At 39.7% G+C, this 16,094-nt stretch overlaps 1 protein-coding gene across 1 annotated transcript in view; it reads left to right on the top strand.

The window, feature by feature from the left end:
• Positions 1-16,094, top strand: part of NCAM2 (neural cell adhesion molecule 2) — a 609,436-nt gene that overhangs the window by 228,482 nt on the left and 364,860 nt on the right. Inside the window, 1 exon segment of the mRNA XM_053706007.1 lies at positions 8,858-9,064. Coding sequence (XP_053561982.1) covers positions 8,858-9,064 — 207 coding nt within the window.

Here is a 16,094-nt window from a genome sequence, read left to right as displayed (position 1 = left end):
TGCATATGAATAAATCAATTTTTTTCTTACCTTAAAATTTGACTTTTTTCCCTGTGGGCTGTTAGGCTCGCGGGGGCTGAAAATGCTTCATTTTATTGCGTCATTCTTGGCGCGGACTTTTTTGGCGCAAATTTTTTTTTTCTGTTTCTGGCGTCATACGTGTCGCCGGAAGTTGCGTCATTTTTTGACGTTTTCTTGCGCCAAAAGTGTCGGCGTTCCGGATGTGGCGTAATTTTTGGCGCCAAAAGCATTTAGGCGCCAAATAATGTGGGCGTCTTTTTTGGCGCTAAAAAATATGGGCGTCACTATTGTCTCCACATTATTTAAGTCTCATTATTTATTGCTTCTGGTTGCTAGAAGCTTGTTCACTGGCATTTTTTCCCATTCCTGAAACTGTCATTTAAGGAATTTGATCAATTTTGCTTTATATGTTGTTTTTTCTATTACATATTGCAAGATGTCCCAGATTGACCCTGAGTCAGAAGATACTTCTGGAAAATTGCTGCCTGGTGCTGGATCTACCAAAGTTAAGTGTATCTGCTGTAAACTTGTGGTATCTGTTCCTCCAGCTGTTGTTTGTAATGAATGTCATGACAAACTTGTTAATGCAGATAATATTTCCTTTAGTAATGTTACATTACCTGTTGCTGTTCCGTCAACATCTAATACTCAGAGTGTTCCTGTTAACATAAGAGATTTTGTTTCTAAATCCATTAAGAAGGCTATGTCTGTTATTCCTCCTTCTAGTAAACGTAAAAGGTCTTTTAAAACTTCTCATTTTTCAGATGAATTTTTAAATGAACATCATCATTCTGATTCTGATAATGGTTCCTCTGGTTCAGAGGATTGTCTCAGAGGTTGATGCTGATAAATCTTCATATTTATTCAAAATGGAATTTATTTGTTCTTTTCTTAAAGAAGTCTTAATTGCATTAGAAATAGAGGATTCTGGTCCTCTTGATACTAAATCTAAACGTTTAAATAAGGTTTTTAAATCTCCTGTAGTTATTCCAGAAGTTTTTCCTGTCCCTGATGCTATTTCTGAAGTAATCTCCAGGGAATGGAATAATTTGGGTAATTCATTTACTCCTTCTAAAAGTTTTAAGCAATTATATCCTGTGCCATCTGACAGATTAGAGTTTTGGGACAAAATCCCTAAGGTTGATGGGGCTGTCTCTACTCTTGCTAAACGTACTACTATTCCTACGGCAGATTGTACTTCCTTTAAGGATCCTTTAGATAGGAAGATTGAATCCTTTCTAAGAAAAGCTTACTTATGTTCAGGTAATCTTCTTAGACCTGCTATATCTTTAGAGGATGTTGCTGCAGCTTCAACTTTTTGGTTAGAAGCTTTAGCGCAACAAGTAACAGATCATAATTCTCATAGCATTGTTAATCTTCTTCAACATGCTAATAACTTTATTTGTGATGCCATCTTTGATATCATTAGAGTTGATGTCAGGTATATGTCTCTAGCTATTTTAGCTAGAAGAGCTTTATGGCTTAAAACTTGGAATGCTGATATGTCTTCTAAGTCAACTTTGCTTTCCCTTTCTTTCCAGGGTAATAAATTATTTGGTTCTCAGTTGGATTCTATTATCTCAACTGTTACTGGAGGGAAAGGATCTTTTGTACCACAGGATAAAAAATCTAAAGGTAAATTTAGGTCTAATAATCGTTTTCGTTCCTTTCGTCACAATAAGGAACAAAAGCCTGATCCTTCACCCACAGGAGCGGTATCAGTTTGGAAACCATCTCCAGTCTGGAATAAATCCAAGCCTTTTAGAAAACCAAAGCCAGCTACCAAGTCCACATGAAGGTGCGGCCCTCATTCCAGCCCAGCTGGTAGGGGGCAGATTACGTTTTTTCAAAGAAATTTGGATCAATTCAATTCACAATCTTTGGATTCAGAACATTGTTTCAGAAGGGTACAGAATTGGCTTCAAGATAAGGCCTCCTGCAAAGAGATTTTTTCTTTCCCGTGTCCCAGTAAATCCAGCGAAGGCTCAAGCATTTCTGAAATGTGTTTCAGATCTAGAGTTGGCTGGAGTAATTATGCCAGTTCCAGTTCTGGAACAGGGGCTGGGGTTTTATTCAAATCTCTTCATTGTACCAAAGAAGGAGAATTCCTTCAGACCAGTTCTGGATCTAAAAATATTGAATCGTTATGTAAGGATACCAACATTCAAAATGGTAACTATAAGGACTATCCTGCCTTTTGTTCAGCAAGGGCATTATATGTCCACAATAGATTTACAGGATGCATATCTGCATATTCCGATTCATCCAGATCACTATCAGTTTCTGAGATTCTCTTTCCTAGACAAGCATTACCAGTTTGTGGCTCTGCCGTTTGGCCTAGCAACAGCTCCAAGAATTTTTACAAAGGTTCTCGGTGCCCTTCTGTCTGTAATCAGAGAACAGGGTATTGTGATATTTCCTTATTTGGACGATATCTTGGTACTTGCTCAGTCTTCACATTTAGCAGAATCTCATACGAATCGACTTGTGTTGTTTCTTCAAGATCATGGTTGGAGGATCAATTTACTGAAAAGTTCATTGATTCCTCAGACAAGGGTAACCTTTTTAGGTTTCCAGATAGATTCAGTGTCCATGACTCTGTCTCTGACAGACAAGAGACGTCTAAAATTGATCTCAGCTTGTCGAAACCTTCAGTCTCAATCATTCCCTTCAGTAGCCTTATGCATGGAAATTCTAGGTCTTATGACTGCTGCATCGGACGCGATCCCCTTTGCTCGTTTTCACATGCGACCTCTTCAGCTCTGTATGCTGAACCAGTGGTGCAGGGATTACACAAAGATATCTCAATTAATATCTTTAAAACCGATTGTACGACACTCTCTGACGTGGTGGACAGATCACCATCGTTTAGTTCAGGGGGCTTCTTTTGTTCTTCCGACCTGGACTGTAATTTCAACAGATGCAAGTCTGACAGGTTGGGGAGCTGTTTGGGAGTCTCTGACAGCACAAGGGGTTTGGGAATCTCAGGAGGTGAGATTACCAATCAATATTTTGGAACTCCGTGCAATTTTCAGAGCTCTTCAGTCATGGCCTCTTCTAAAGAGAGAATCGTTCATTTGTTTTCAGACAGACAATGTCACAACTGTGGCATATATCAATCATCAAGGAGGGACTCACAGTCCTCTGGCTATGAAAGAATTATCTCGAATACTGGTATGGGCGGAATCCAGCTCCTGTCTAATTTCTGCGGTTCATATCCCAGGTATAGACAATTGGGAAGCGGATTATCTCAGTCGCCAAACGTTACATCCGGGCGAATGGTCTCTTCACCCAGAGGTATTTCTTCAGATTGTTCAAATGTGGGGACTTCCAGAAATAGATCTGATGGCTTCTCATCTAAACAAGAAACTTCCCAGGTATCTGTCCAGATCTAGGGATCCTCAGGCGGAAGCAGTGGATACATTGTCACTTCCTTGGAAGTATCATCCTGCCTATATCTTTCCGCCTCTAGTTTTTCTTCCAAGAGTGATCTCCAAGATTCTGAAGGAATGCTCATTTGTTCTGCTGGTGGCTCCAGCATGGCCTCACAGGTTTTGGTATGCGGATCTTGTCAACCGTGGACTCTTCCGTTAAGACCAGACCTTCTGTCGCAAGGTCCTTTTTTCCATCAGGATCTCAAATCCTTAAATTTAAAGGTATGGAGATTGAACGCTTGATTCTTAGTCAAAGAGGTTTCTCTGACTCTGTGATTAATACTATGTTACAGGCTCGTAAATCTGTATCTAGGAAGATATATTATCGAGTCTGGAAGACTTACATTTCTTGGTGTCTTTCTCATCATTTTTCCTGGCATTCTTTTAGAATTCCGAGAATTTTACAGTTTCTTCAGGATGGTTTGGATAAAGGTTTGTCTGCAAGTTCCTTGAAAGGACAAATCTCTGCTCTTTCTGTTCTTTTTCACAGAAAGATTGCTAATCTTCCTGATATTCATTGTTTTGTACAAGCTTTGGTTCGTATAAAACCTGTTATTAAGTCAATTTCTCCTCCTTGGAGTTTGAATTTGGTTCTGGGGGCTCTTCAAGCTCCTCCGTTTGAACCTATGCATTCATTGGACATTAAATTACTTTCTTGGAAAGTTTTTTTTCTTTTGGCCATCTCTTCTGCTAGAAGAGTTTCTGAATTATCTGCTCTTTCTTGTGAGTCTCCTTTTCTGATTTTTCATCAGGATAAGGCGGTGTTGCGAACTTCTTTTAAATTTTTACCTAAGGTTGTGAATTCTAACAACATTAGTAGAGAAATTGTGGTTCCTTCATTGTGTCCTAATCCTAAGAATTCTAAGGAGAGATCATTGCATTCTTTGGATGTAGTTAGAGCTTTGAAATATTATGTTGAAGCTACTAAGAATTTCCGAAAGACTTCTAGTCTATTTGTTATCTTTTCCGGTTCTAGGAAAGGTCAGAAGGCCTCTGCCATTTCTTTGGCATTTTGGTTGAAATCTTTAATTCATCATGCTTATGTCGAGTCGGGTAAAACTCCGCCTCAAAGGATTACAGCTCATTCTACTAGGTCAGTTTCTACTTCCTGGGCATTTAGGAATGAAGCTTCGGTTGATCAGATTTGCAAAGCAGCAACTTGGTCTTCTTTGCATACTTTTACTAAATTCTACCATTTTGATGTGTTTTCTTCTTCTGAAGCAGTTTTTGGTAGAAAAGTACTTCAGGCAGCTGTTTCAGTTTGATTCTTCTGCTTATAATTTCAGTTTTTTTCATTATAAGATTTAAACTTTATTTTGGGTGTGGATTATTTTCAGCGGAATTGGCTGTCTTTATTTTATCCCTCCCTCTCTAGTGACTCTTGCGTGGAAGATCCACATCTTGGGTAGTCATTATCCCATACGTCACTAGCTCATGGACTCTTGCTAATTACATGAAAGAAAACATAATTTATGTAAGAACTTACCTGATAAATTCATTTCTTTCATATTAGCAAGAGTCCATGAGGCCCACCCTTTTTTGTGGTGGTTATGATTTTTTGTATAAAGCACAATTATTCCAATTCCTTATTTTTTATGCTTTCGCACTTTTGTCTTATCATCCCACTTCTTGGCTATGCGTTAAACTGATTTGTGGGTGTGGTGAGGGGTGTATTTATAGGCATTTTGAGGTTTGGGAAACTTTGCCCCTCCTGGTAGGAATGTATATCCCATACGTCAGTAGCTCATGGACTCTTGCTAATCTGAAAGAAATGAATTTATCAGGTAAGTTCTTACATAAATTATGTTTTTTATTTTTGGGGGGGCTTTTTTATTTTGATAGGACTATTAGATTAGGTGTAATTCTTTTTTATTTTGGAATTTAGTTATTTATTTTTTGTAATTAGATACTTTTTGTAATTTTTAGTGTAGTGTTAGGATTTTTTTAATGTGTAGTTTAGTTTAATTTAATTGGTAGTTAGTTTAATTGTAGCTTAATAATTATCTTAGTTTAATTGTTAGTTTAAAATTCATTTATTTAATTTGACAGGTAATTTTTTATTTAATTTAAGATAGGGAAATTGTAATTTTAATATAAAGTTAAGGGGTCGTTAGGTTTAGGGGTTAATAGTTTATTTTAGTATATTTTGTTGTAGTGGACTTTACGTTTAGGGGTTAATAGTTTATTTAAGTATATTTAGTTGTGGGGGGCTTGTGTTTTAGGGGTTAATAGGTTTATTATAGCGGCAGTGTGGGCGGATGGCAGATTAGGGGTTAATAATATTTAAATAGTGTTTGCGATGCGGGAGGGCGGTGGTTTAGGGGTTAATAGGTTTATTATAGTTGCAACAATGTTGGGGAGCGGCAGAATAGAGGTTAATACATTTTAATAGTGGTGGCAATGTCCGGAGCGGCAGATTATGGGTTAATACATTTATTATAGTTTTTGCAATGCGGGAGGGCCTCGGTTTAGGGGTAACAAGTAGTTTATGGGTGTTAGTGTACTTTTTAACACTTTAGATATGAGTTTTATGCTACAGCTTTGTAACGTAAAACTCATAACTACTGACTTTAGATGGCGGTACGGATCTTGTGGTTATAGAGTGTACCGCTAACTTTTTGGCCTCCCAGGCAAACTCGTAATACCGGCGCTGTGGGAGTCCCATTGAAAAATGACACCTATACCAACAAGACTTGTAATAGCAGCGTTAGGGAAAAAGTAGCATTATGGGCCATAATGCTGCTTTTTCACTCATAACACAAAACTCGTAATCTAGCTGTTATTCTTTTAATTTATCCTATCCCATCCAATTACCACATCTTGCACTGTGAGTCACTTATTAGCTGGTATTTATATTTGAAAGCTAAAAAGCATGCATGCATTACATTTGTTTTTCTTTCTGTTTATATTGTGCATGAACACAAAGAAAATGCATGTTTTAACATACACACAGTTTTTAATCCATCAGAATTTCTGTGCAAAGCTAACTCAAATTCAAGAACATTCTTTCCACTGAAAAAACCTGTAATAAATCATTATCTCCAGTCTTTTAGTTGCTTTGTGCCAGTCTAATGTCTCATTTACCTAAGGTCGGGGCATTTTGGCAGCAGTATTTAATTTCCAAAGGAAACATTATTTGAACAACTTCTTAAAGGATGTTCTGACTTTTCTAACCATCAGAGCTATACAATTTTTTGGCACTACGTAAATGATTTATAATTATAATATTAGCAGCCTCTATATCCTGAAACCCCATTTTTGGCTTATTTTACCAGCAAATCTTGGTTGTTCACACAGTTTATTTTAAAGATTTGTGTGCATGTTCACGTTAGTTTTCTGGTTTAATAAAAAGTAAAAAAAAGACTGAGATTACACTTTTAAACTATGCAACCTATACACAAACACCTAGATTATGAGTTTTGTGTTACGGTTTTAACACTGTAAAAATTGCCATTTCAGCGTAAAAAACGTAACGCAGCAATTACAAGTCTTGTCGGTATAGCTGGGATTTTCATAGCGCCGGTATTACAGGTTGTGCGGGAAGGCTAAAAAGCTTGCGTTGCAGCCTATACCAACACGATCCGTTCCACTATCTGAAACCAGTAGTTATGAGTTTTGCGCAAACATGTTTCACAAAACTAATAACTAAAATGTTACAAAGTACACTAACACCTATAAACTACCTATTAAACCCTATTCCGCCGCCCTCCCGCATCACAAACACTAAATTAAAGTTATTAACCCCTTATCTGCCGTTCCTGACATCGCCGTCACTAATAAAATTTATTAACCCCTATTCCGCCTCTCCCCGACATTGTCACCACTATAATAAAGTTGTTAACCCCTATTCCCCCGTTTTTTATTTACCTATGAAAACTATAAATATTTTTTAAAGCAGACGACCCAATGTATTGATCTAGGCCCATTTTGGTACATGCCACTATTTTACAGCCAAATACAATCATATACAAAAAAATCTGTTATCTTTTTTGCAAACTTTTGGTATCTCACTGAAATTATTAACACACAATAAAAAAATATGTAAAAGCTTCTCTGAGGTCCCCTTTGTTCAGAAACAGCGGACAAACAAGTTTTTGGCAATTAGAAGGCCCCTAATGGCAGCTACACACTACACTTTTGAAATTTCTGGCAGTGAAGGGGTTAGCTTGTAAGGTTATTTTTTCACTTACATTATTTACACGCAACTACTACAGTCATAAGACAAATTTTTGTAAAAGCTTTTCTGGGTTCCCCTTTGTTCAGAAACAGCAGACATGCATAGCTTTGTTTTTGTGTTTTTTTGTAATTAGAAGGCCGCTAATGGCAGCTACATACCACACTTTTGAAATTCCTGGTAATGAAGGGGTTAGCTTGTAAGGTTTATTTTTGCAAGGGGTTAAACAGCTTTCCAATTTACTTCTATTATCTAATTTGCTTCATTCTCTTAGTATCCTTTGTTGAAACCATACCTGGGTAGGCTTGGGAGCAGCAACGCACTGCTCAGAGTTAGCTGCTGCTTGGTGGATACACATATAGCTTCCTTGTCATTGGCTCACCTGATGTGTTCAACCAGCTACCAATAGTGCATTGCTGCTCTTTCAACAATGGATACCAAGAGAATGAAGCTAATTTGATAAATGTAAATTGAAAAGTTGCTTAAAACTGTATACTTATGCTAAATCATGAAACATACAAAAAAATGTTTCCTTTTGCTTTAAATGTTTGAATGTTGTTTCTAAAAGTATGTGAAATTATTTGAAATTTGTAACTGTGCACATAATCATCAATGTTGTATACCGTATATTAGCTGTCAATATTTACATTTTGCTTTGGCACTGTTTGCTACCATGAAGGTTTATAAAACCCTCTTAAAAGGCTTTAATTTAAAGTGATTATAAACTTAATCGTTCTGGAAGTAATCAGTGTAACTTTGATTCATCATTACTTAGCTCACGTCTAAGTAAGTGTTTTTATAGCTAATCACTCCTATTTACTCATACCTCTCCTCCTACCGGCGTCAATCTACACTTTATTTTTTTCAGCGCCCTTTCTTGATCCAGCCAATTGCTGTGTAAGGACTTGGCCGCCTAAAGGTCAGAAAATCAATTGGCCGGATCAAGAAACGTTATTAAAAAAACATAAACTGTAGATTGGCGCAGGGAGGAGGAGCGGTATGAGTAAATCGGAGTGATTAGCTCTAAAAACATTTTTATCTAGAAGCAAACTAAGTAATGATGAATGAATGTGGGGTTAGATTTTGATCATAGTTGCACTGATTACTCACAAAACGATTACGTTTGAAATCCCTTTAATTTGCTTTAGAATGTTATAAATAGGAAACAAAAAAAATCCTGATAGTCTAAAAAAAGGGGAATGTTAATATTTATCAACTTTTTTCCTAGTTATTGGTGAACCTGAAAGCATAGACTGGTTTAGCCCACAAGGAGAGATAATCATATCTGGTCAAAGGCTTGTAGTTCAGAAAGAAGCGCACCGATCTTGGCTGACAATATACAATGTTAATGTAGATGATGCTGGAATATATCGATGTCAAGCCATAGATGCTAAAGGAAATACTCAGGAATCCACTGTTGTCTTGGAAATTTACCGTGAGTAGTTTTACTTTTTCCATAATATTCAGTTACACATACTGTATCTCACATGTTTAATTCATCTAAATATGTAATATACCGTAAGCATGCCTTTATTAAACATAAACATCATTTGGATTTATTTGGGTCAACTTTGTAATTAATTTCTGTAGAGCCATCTGTTGTTAAATAACATTGCTAAACCAATGATTTCATTAAGTAAGGGGTGTTTCTTCTGTTATTTCAAATACTTAAAGGGATACTATACTGCAACAATTTTGAAAAAAAAAAAACTGTTTAAACTTAAATTGAATAAAATGACTTAAAACACAATGGGCCAGATTACAAGTGGAACACTATTTAACAATTTCACTTTTAGCTTTACTGAGCTGAAAGTAAGATTTTTGCGCTCATCGGGTTAGGCTTGTATTATGAGTTGAAAGTAAAAAGTTTTTGCTCGCTCGCTAACATGATGTGCGTAAAAAGCCGAACTTAGAATATCACACGTGCAACAACATATTCCCCCATAGGAGTCAATAGAGCTAAAAAAGTGGAGAGAAAAATAACACCCTACTCACGCGCAAACCCGATACCATATTCTCAAGTGTCCCAAGTCGACATGGAAATATTAATATTGTACATTCCAATGTTCTTCACATACATACACAGAACACACAGCACAGAATATTGAGATAAGAGAACAGGTGGTTAGACCCAAAGATAAGACCAAACTTGCTAGAGGTTCTAAATACACTACTAAGGATGAGACAATGACCCCAAAATCTGTAGGTACTTTGCGTGATGAAAGTAGGGTTTTTTAACAGTTTTATTTTTAAAAACCCAGAGAGAGAACAGGTATAGGACCAGAGAAACAGGACAGAATACAAGTGAAATATCAATGAATAATATAATAAATATTTCTGACTGTGTATTAGCTAAGGTTCAATTAAAACTGCTGAGTTATGGTTTCAATTTTTACATCCAATTGTAACATTCGATCTCTATAAAACTATGTTAGATATTAACAAACTGATTAGGAACATTACTTTGCAAAAACATTTTAATAGCCCAGGTAATAACTATATCATGCATGAGAGATCTAGTGGGGCCGATTATATCTGGTAAATGATCTAAAAGTGCCCCAAATGCCTTAAAAATAGAGGGTGTTATAGTGTTTTTATATAAAAAAAATATGCACTAGGCAGTTTTGGGGCTTTAAAGTTGGTGGGAGTGTGATGTTCCCATAGAACCCAATGTAAATATCCTATATTATAAAAGACAAGAGTTTGTCTGAAGCCGTCATGCGCAGTTCAGACAAACTCTTGCCGCTGATCGCACGCGCACCCTTGGCCAGCTGTTGATCGCACGCGCAACCCACTTAGCATGTTTGTTAGCACTTTGACCCCCCTTGCTGCGCACACTCACAAAACTGATTTGAGCCAACGCGCACGCGAACCCTAGCCGCCTATCACACCCTTGCACTAGCCGTTGACAACCCACTTAGCCTACTAGCCTATCACACAATGCGCACGCGCACGCAAACCCACGCGCACGCAACTAGCCTAGCCGCCTATCACACCCTCGCACTAGCCGTTGACAACCCACTTAGCAAATAGCCGTTGAAAGCAGCTGATCAGAGACAGGGGAGAGGGAGAGAGGGAGACAGGGGAGAGGGAGACAGGGGAGAGGCAGACAAGGGAGAGGGAGAGAGAGACAGGGGAGAGGGAGACAGGGGAGAGGGAGAGGGAGACAGGGGAGAGGGAGACAGGGGAGAGGGAGACAGGGGAGAGGGTGAGAGAGACAGGGGAGAGGGAGACAGGGGAGAGGGAGACAGGGGAGAGGGAGACAGGGGAGAGGGAGAGAGGGGAGAGGGAGAGAGGGGAGAGGGAGAGAGGGGAGAGGGAGACAGGGGAGAGGGAGACAGGGGAGAGGGAGACAGGGGAGAGGGAGACAGGGGAGAGGGAGACAGGGGAGAGGGAGACAGGGAGACAGGGGAGAGGGAGACAGGGGAGAGGGAGACAGGGGAGAGGGAGACAGGGGAGAGGGTGAGAGGGGAGAGGGAGACAGGGGAGAGGGAGACAGGGGAGAGGGAGACAGGGGAGAGGGAGACAGGGGAGAGGGAGACAGGGGAGGGAGAGAGGGAGACAGGGGAGAGGGAGAGGGAGACAGGGGAGAGGGAGACAGGGGAGAGGGAGACAGGGAGACAGGGAGACAGGGGAGAGGGAGAGAGGGGAGAGGGAGAGAGGGGAGAGGGAGAGAGGGAGAGAGGGGAGAGGAAGACAGGGGAGAGGGAGACAGGGAGAGAGGGGAGAGGGAGAGAGGGGAGAGGGAGGCGCAGTTCAGACAAACTCTTGCCGCTGATCGCACGCGCACCCTTGGCCAGCTGTTGATCGCACGCGCAACCCACTTAGCATGTTTGTTAGCACTTTGACCCCCCTTGCTGCGCACACTCACAAAACTGATTTGAGCCAACGCGCACGCGAACCCTAGCCGCCTATCACACCCTTGCACTAGCCGTTGACAACCCACTTAGCCTACTAGCCTATCACACAATGCGCACGCGCACGCAAACCCACGCGCACGCAACTAGCCTAGCCGCCTATCACACCCTCGCACTAGCCGTTGACAACCCACTTAGCAAATAGCCGTTGAAAGCAGCTGATCAGAGACAGGGGAGAGGGAGAGAGGGAGACAGGGGAGAGGGAGACAGGGGAGAGGCAGACAAGGGAGAGGGAGAGAGAGACAGGGGAGAGGGAGACAGGGGAGAGGGTGAGAGAGACAGGGGAGAGGGAGACAGGGGAGAGGGAGACAGGGGAGAGGGAGACAGGGGAGAGGGAGAGAGGGGAGAGGGAGAGAGGGGAGAGGGAGAGAGGGGAGAGGGAGACAGGGGAGAGGGAGACAGGGGAGAGGGAGACAGGGGAGAGGGAGACAGGGAGACAGGGGAGAGGGAGACAGGGGAGAGGGAGACAGGGGAGAGGGTGAGAGGGGAGAGGGAGACAGGGGAGAGGGAGACAGGGGAGAGGGAGACAGGGGAGAGGGAGACAGGGGAGAGGGAGACAGGGGAGAGGGAGACAGGGGAGAGGGTGAGAGAGACAGGGGAGAGGGAGACAGGGGAGAGGGAGAGAGAGACAGGGGAGAGGGAGACAGGGGAGAGGGTGAGAGAGACAGGGGAGAGGGAGACAGGGGAGAGGGTGAGAGAGACAGGGGAGAGGGTGAGAGAGACAGGGGGGAGAGAGAGAGAGACATGGGGGGGGAGAGAGAGAGACAGGGGGGGAGAGAGAGAGAGGGGAGAGAGAGAGACAGACAGGGGAGAGAGAGAGAGACAGGGGGGAGGAGAGAGTGAGACAGGGGAGTGAGAGTGAGAGAGACAGGGGGGATAGAGTGAGAGAGACAGGGGGGAGAGAGTGAGAGAGACAGGGGGGAGAAAGAGGGGAGAGAGAGAGATAGGGCACAGAGAGAGAGAGAATATAAAAATAAAAATAAACCACACGGCCCGTGTGAACGGGCTTTAGGACTAGTATATATATATATATATATATATATATATATATATATATATTTGTGTTAATATGTGCATATACACATATTGACAAATAACTATATATGTTTATAGTCATATACATGTATATTTAAAAATGTTGTCCATCGCTGTACTTCTTACCCCTTTGCTGCGCGAGGTTCTGATGCTGTCTCTAAAGGCATCAGAACAAGACTCCCATAGGAGCCTATGGACGTGCGCTCTCGTGAGCGCAATGCTTCCTAGCAATGTAAATGCGAGTTCACTTTTAATACAGCACACATTATAGTTTGTTGGTATTACAAAGCGAAGCGCTAATATCGCTTGCACGCAAGCAATATTTAACAAAACCACTTGGAATCTAGCCCTTAATGTGAAATATTAATCTGAAATATGTGATATATGTGATTAGTGCACTTGGTTAAACAGGATCAAGTAAGGGTGTTAGTTTTTTTTCCACTTTTCACGCTCTATTGATGTCTATGGCGGAAAACATTAGCATGGTCTCAATATTCAAAGTTTGCCATTTCGTGCATGTCAGGTTAAGGCTCGACTTGTAATATGGGCGCTACCCGATGCACACACAAAGTTTTATTTTAGCTAAGTTAACGAGTGAGTGGGAGTGCTAAATAGTCATAGTAATCGAGCTCTTAATGTTGAAAAATTAATATTGGAAGTTAAATTACAAGTTGAGTACAATTATTACGGCAAGGAGCAAAAACATAATTGTGATGCATTTTTACCTTTAAAACCCTTATTACACATAGGACATAAAAAATGGTACAGTGAGACCAGTACTTAAAAGGGAGCAATGGAAATGAGCATTGTATCATATCTGTCACCCACCCCCTTACTTGGAGCTTGTTTTCTTCTAAATGTTTACACAATTTTTTTATGACCAGTACCTAAACATTGAATTTTATAGCAGGAATACAATGGGCAAAAGCTGTATCAAATCTCAAAGTAAATGTAAAGGGGCTATCTGTAAGCAATTAAATACACTCTAGCCGGCAAAATGGATCACTCAGAATACATTAAGGGTGGAGAAAAAAAATCACAGTACACTGTCCATTTAAAACACAGTGGTCTAGAATAGATTCATCAAGGCTATTTTTGAAAATACAGTATTTTGTGTTGGAATGGGATGACAATAATATATTCAGATGCTAAATCAATGGTATTTTTTGAAACAAAAAATAATAACAGTATTGTTTTATTAATTTGAGCATTGGCATTATGGGTATACAGTATATTAGTGTAGGACGTATCATTTATCTACTCTAAAATAATTTATTATACATTTTTTTAATCAGTTTGTTTATTGCAAAAAAAATAAATGTTTTGTTGTTTTTTTAATTATGTATACATGTATAATATAGGCCAAATGTGTGCTATCAACACCTACAATCACTAAAAAACTTTATAATAAGTAAGGGAGATTGTCAATACACCAATCCAGGTTTCAGGTTTAGTGAACCCATTGCTTCCTCGGTTTACTTCTGTAGTAAAAATAAAATAAAAAATGGTTTCTTTTGGATTCCTACAGTATTGATGTTTCATCTTTTTTTTAAAAAATATGAAGCCTAAAAATCAAATACCCTTCTGCAGCACTAATGATCACTATTGCTTTAGCCCTTTGATAAATAAGTATTAATTTAAAAAAAAAAAAAAAAAAAACTTGTTACCTCCAGCATATTGACATAAAAACTGTCTATCTTTGCCCCTAAAAGAAAAAAATACAAAGAGGGTGCCGCAATAGTAAATCAACCTGTAGTTAGAGAGGAATATTTAACATCACATGCACATTATTATTGAAGAAGAGGATAAACAAGCAGGAAGTGGTTATAAAAGAAAACATGGAAACAAATCTATAGGATTAAATTAATGTTACCTTTTTTTAACTTGATTTTTTATTTGGAGGCCTTTTGACTATTACAGTTATTGGGTCATTACACTTATGAGGGCTCCGTATGGAGCTTGATGACCTGTGTTTCTGGCGAGCCTGCAGACTCGCCAGAAACAGCAGTTATGAAGCAGCGGTCACAAAGACCGCTGCTCCATAACCTGTCCGCCTGCTCTGAGCAGGCGGACAGACATCGCCGGAAATCAACCCAATTGAGTACGATCGGGTTGATGGACACCCCCCTGCTGGTGGCCGATTGGCCGCAAGTCTGCAGGGGGTGGGGTTGCACCAGCAGCTCTTGTGATCTGCTGGTGCAATGCTGAATACGGCGAGCGTATTGGTCGCCGTATTCAGCGAGGTCTGGCGGACCTGATCCGCAGTTTCGGATCAGGTCCACCAGACCTTGATAACTATGGGCCTCTGAGTTTGTATTACCCACAAATCAACACAGCTTTTCCAATATGAGTAGGTTAATCCTTAGAGAAGCAAGGCCTCAGTAGCACATTTTACGGGTATGGGGCTATGTACTAGAGGGCAAAAAGACTTCCCCCTTGGAGAGGGAGGTTGAGTCTTTCAATTAATTAAACATATGAATGTACTCTGATAGTAACATTTTTAGTGCAACATAAAAAAATTACCATACTGGGGTCTTCTGAGCCCAACTAACTGATTTCCTGACTCTTATAATTGGAGATAAAACAATGATTTTAAAACCAAGCTTTGGGTGTCATCCATCCCAATCATCATTATTGCTCACAGGAGGTGCAGAAAAATGCTAGCTGCCCTTGTAAAGACCACAATTTCCAAAAAACAAACACTGGAGTGTAACAGGTTAAAAAAAAATATATGAATTATGTGTATTAATATAATACTGACTGTTGAAAATGTTGAACTAATATCACTACTTCTATAGCTAATCTCATTGGGGACCTGGTAATCTAAGGATATCCCCCTTTGTCACACAAACAGAAAAAGGCTCAAAATTCCTTATAATCCTGGTTGTTTGTTTTATGTTATGCCTCATAATTAATTAAATTAGAAAAGGTTCAGGACTACTTGAGCCTTGGGGGGCTTTAGAATTATAGCTATTTCTATTTAAATGCTTACTATCACATTGTGTCAGATGTATTAAAGTTTCTTTTTAAAATGAGCTGCTACTCATTATTCATCAGGTATGTGAAGTTACTTGTGAATTTCAAAACATAAACACTTTTGAAGAACTTGCTTGTCCATTTTTTGAAGACAATGCAAGAAAATTGCAGCTCAGTATGTCACACTGAATATATTTTGTGTTTTTGACAGTACATGTAAAAAACATTTTTTAAAATGTACATTATGTATTCAAATTGCTAAGCGTTGGCAAGTGGGTTGAGGATGATTATCTATTTTCTTGGGTTTATATGAATTTTTATTTTGTACAGATGGAATATAACAAAGAATTTTTTTTTTTTTTTAAAAAAAAGAAATTTTCCCTCTTCCACCTTGTCAATCTTAGGAATATATAAAGTATTTTAGAAAAACAGCTTATCCCACTAATGGGTAGATTTATGTAATGTTGGACGGACATGATTCGCTGTGGCGAAAATGTCCGCCCGACATTGCTAAATGCCGACAGCATACGCTAGCAG

Source organism: Bombina bombina, chromosome 3 (assembly GCF_027579735.1).
Source record: "Bombina bombina isolate aBomBom1 chromosome 3, aBomBom1.pri, whole genome shotgun sequence".
NCBI classification, from domain to species: domain Eukaryota; kingdom Metazoa; phylum Chordata; class Amphibia; order Anura; family Bombinatoridae; genus Bombina; species Bombina bombina.
Note: the sequence above shows the minus strand (reverse complement) of the source record. Positions and strands in the feature narration are given on the sequence as shown.